Source organism: Opisthorchis viverrini (assembly GCF_000715545.1).
Source record: "Opisthorchis viverrini unplaced genomic scaffold opera_v5_98, whole genome shotgun sequence".
NCBI classification, from domain to species: Eukaryota; Metazoa; Platyhelminthes; class Trematoda; order Opisthorchiida; family Opisthorchiidae; genus Opisthorchis; species Opisthorchis viverrini.
Window position 1 is genome coordinate 892,068 of NW_008751755.1, and position 3,326 is coordinate 895,393.

General features: G+C 47.6%; 1 protein-coding gene across 1 annotated transcript in view; it reads right to left on the reverse strand.

Annotated features, from left to right (window-relative positions):
- Positions 1–2,505: 2,505 nt before the first annotated feature.
- Positions 2,506–3,326, reverse strand: part of T265_13751 (hypothetical protein) — a gene marked incomplete at both ends in the record, with an annotated part of 4,474 nt that continues 3,653 nt past the window's right edge. Inside the window, 1 exon segment of the mRNA XM_009170322.1 lies at positions 2,506–2,649. Within this exon segment, the coding sequence (XP_009168586.1) occupies positions 2,506–2,649 (144 nt within the window).

Consider the following 3,326-nt stretch of genomic DNA (forward strand, 5'->3'; position numbering starts at 1 on the left):
GCAAGGGCCCCAGCCAAGCCCAGACGGGGGCGCGGGGACCCAATTCTAGAAGCCGCACAACACCAACCACACTCAAACTCTTCGTGATCTCTTTGAGGCCTTTCTGCCAAGTCATGCGCTGTCCACCTCGCGGTTTNCACACCCTGCTTTCGGCAGCCAAGATGACATCACGTCGACGTCCCGATTCAGAAGTTACTTTTGCCACACGTCATTCCGTCGGAGTTTATAAAGTTGTTTAAACAGATAACTTTATCTGCAACATCGATCATTTCACCCACAAACAGGGTTCGGGTTTGGTCCCATCCAGTATTTTAGTACAGTCTTACATTTTCCAGGCATGAGGCGCACGTCAAACCGTGCAACGATATCAGACCATTAGCGTACTCAAGTCTGTGGACGAACATCCTGAGAACATTTCGGTCTCCGAGCCGTTAGAGACGGCTACATAAGATTTAATCAGCAGGTTGATTACGAAGCTGAGGAGAAAGGGCAACGAAATTTGCCCTTGAGTGAGGTCACTGGACCTAACCACTCCACCGTCTCGAAGCAAATAACTTAGAATCAGACGATATATTCCACGGAGAAGCGAACTGTTGCAAAGGGCCCACACAACACCGTGATCCTACTCAAGCTGTGTACTTAAGAATGAACAAAAATCTTGTATTGAAGCTGTTCACTAGCAACCCATTGTCACCATCGCCAACATTCAACACAGTTCCTCTGCCGTACAACCATCTTTTATCTTAGTATTAGCTTAACCCAATCATTCCGAGGTGCCTACACCTCCAGACATACATTCAAGCAATTTAGATTGAAAGTGACAACAAGAACGCCATTGACGTAGACTAGCGGATATACATGGTATCACCTACAACCAGAAGCAGTGGTGNCCGATTCCCGTCCTAGAGGGCCATTAGCAACCCAGACTTTTCATAACTTCTTTCATGCCCCTTTGTAATGTCAAGAGTTGGCCACCCCACTGCTTCCGCCACTCTGAATTGAGCACGAAAAACAGCTACCCCTTCTGCATGCGTAGTAAATGGCTTAAGGAACGCAGCTTCTGGTGCTGGACACATTCGGCAATGCAGGTCCTTGTCACAATCGAAAACTCGCCCTCTAATTGCCCTGTTACGAATTCGCCGAAACCAACCTACATCAACTATGGTTTGGAGATAACGGCTGTCGAATACCTGAAGACGTTTCAGTTCCATTGGCCGAAGGTCCGTGTCTCGCAACAATACGACAAAACAGCCCGTATTGCAGTCTGATACACACGTCTCTTGAGATCCAGGAATATACCGCTTTGTGTCTCAAATTAGCGGAAGCTACCCGGGCCTTGCAGCTTCGTACATCGACACTAAAGTTGGAACTAATACAACTTCCAAGATAGGTAAAACGATCCACAACTTTGAGTGTCTCTCCCTGGATTGTAACTGGCATGTTCAGTAACTGCATATTCAGAAGTATGACTTTACAGTTTGCGGGTGCAAAGTGCATCCCAAAGAACGGGATGGTTTTGGTCAGTTTATCCAAAAACACCTGAGCCTTCCCCCTTAGAAGACGAGAACGATGCCTTTATATTCCGGATCAACAAGGTTTATCTCAGCAGCTCTTTGAAAGCCCTGGTTTTGGAGACTCTTCTCGGTTCCTCTCACTTTCTCGTTCATCATAAGATGGTGTGAATGAAGAAAATGAACACCCCTGACACAAGCTCTTTGAGGGCTCCCCATATACTTTCACACCCGTAAGTCTCAGACTGCGAATAATTTATTACGTTCACAAACTTCCTAAGCATTCTTCACCAGGCAAGTGCCAAGTAGAATATATCGGCCAACCGAACCAAATGCGACTTGTAAATACAGGGATACTAAAACTGTGGGTCGTTTATAGGTATGGCGCTGTTCTAGCACCTCACGACTAGCATCATCAGAGACAGCAACACCAGTGCTGAAACCAGTGTGTCACTGCGGCAAAAACATACAATTTATTTAATTATATTTGAGGCCTTAGGGTGAAAAGAAGAGTGGGTGGGGAAGGGGCCTGTTGCCAACCTATCACAAGCATTCTGAGGTGCGTACACCTCCGAGAGCTCAATCGGACAATCCGAAAAGAAACCGACAACACAAACACCACTGGCATAGATTAGCTGCCATTTCTTGCAATACCTCCAGCCAAGCGCAGGAGGCGTCACTGGGACCCAGTCGTGGAGAAAGTACTGTATTAACGGCATACAAACTCTTCGTAATCTATTTTACACCATTCTGCCAACTCACACTTTCCACCTCACGGTTTGCTCTATTCTAAAGGATGCAGGGAGAATAACACTCGTTTCAATAGACGGTGTTTCGGCATATGCAGAGTCGTCGTCGCCGAGTCATCGTACTCGTCGGTGCTGGATGTTTTCCGCGACTGAAGTACCTCTGCAAAACCAAATACTCGGTTCGTGATTAACTCGTTAGGAATTCCCAGACGCCGACACCAGCAGCGCTTTTGAGACATTGGTGGTCAAAAACCTGTCCGCAGAAGCCATGTCTCGCAACCATACGACACTGCGGCCCTTACTGTTGCCTGAAACACGCGACCTCTTGGATCTAGTGATGTGCCTTCCTGACGCCACAGGTGGCGCAAATTAGTAAACGTGATTCGCGGCTTTGAGATTCACGCACCGATTCTATCAGAAACACTTCCGTCAGAGCTAACACAACTACCGGGATATGCCCCGAACTAAAACATTATCCTTGTCGTGGTGGTCTGGATTTATTGCTGCAATGGCTTTGTGGGATACACGGAGTGGAGCTCAGTTCTCCATGGTCCAACCATGCCAGGAAACCCAACGTGGAACAAACCGACGGAGGAAACCGAATCCCCGTAATGCGAGAAAGGCGGTCTGGAGGCAAAGTCGTACTGTCTTCGAGTGGCATGACAACTAGGTACATTGGGGTGTTACAGCTGAACGATTATCCTATGAGAAGTAGAGCGGACGAGTGCATAGTCGGAGTCCACGCTGGCATTCCAGAGGCAGCGTCAAGTAGTGGTCGGCCTTCGTCAATTGTAAGTGACACGATGTGGTCCAGTTGGATTCGGGGCTGCTTCGTTGATGAGCAAGATCACTCAGCACAATACGTAACACAGTGTACTCAGCTACAGCGACCTCTGCACATCGGGAATCTGGAAGAGAGTGAAGTTCAATACAGTACTTGTGTCTTGTACCTTTTTTCTGATATCCATTGTGCGATCAGGAGCCATTGTTCTCCTACTTGTTTCGGCGTATGGACAATAAAGACAGCTAAGTAGACCGGCTTTTGGGGTTTGAACACGTAAGTCGA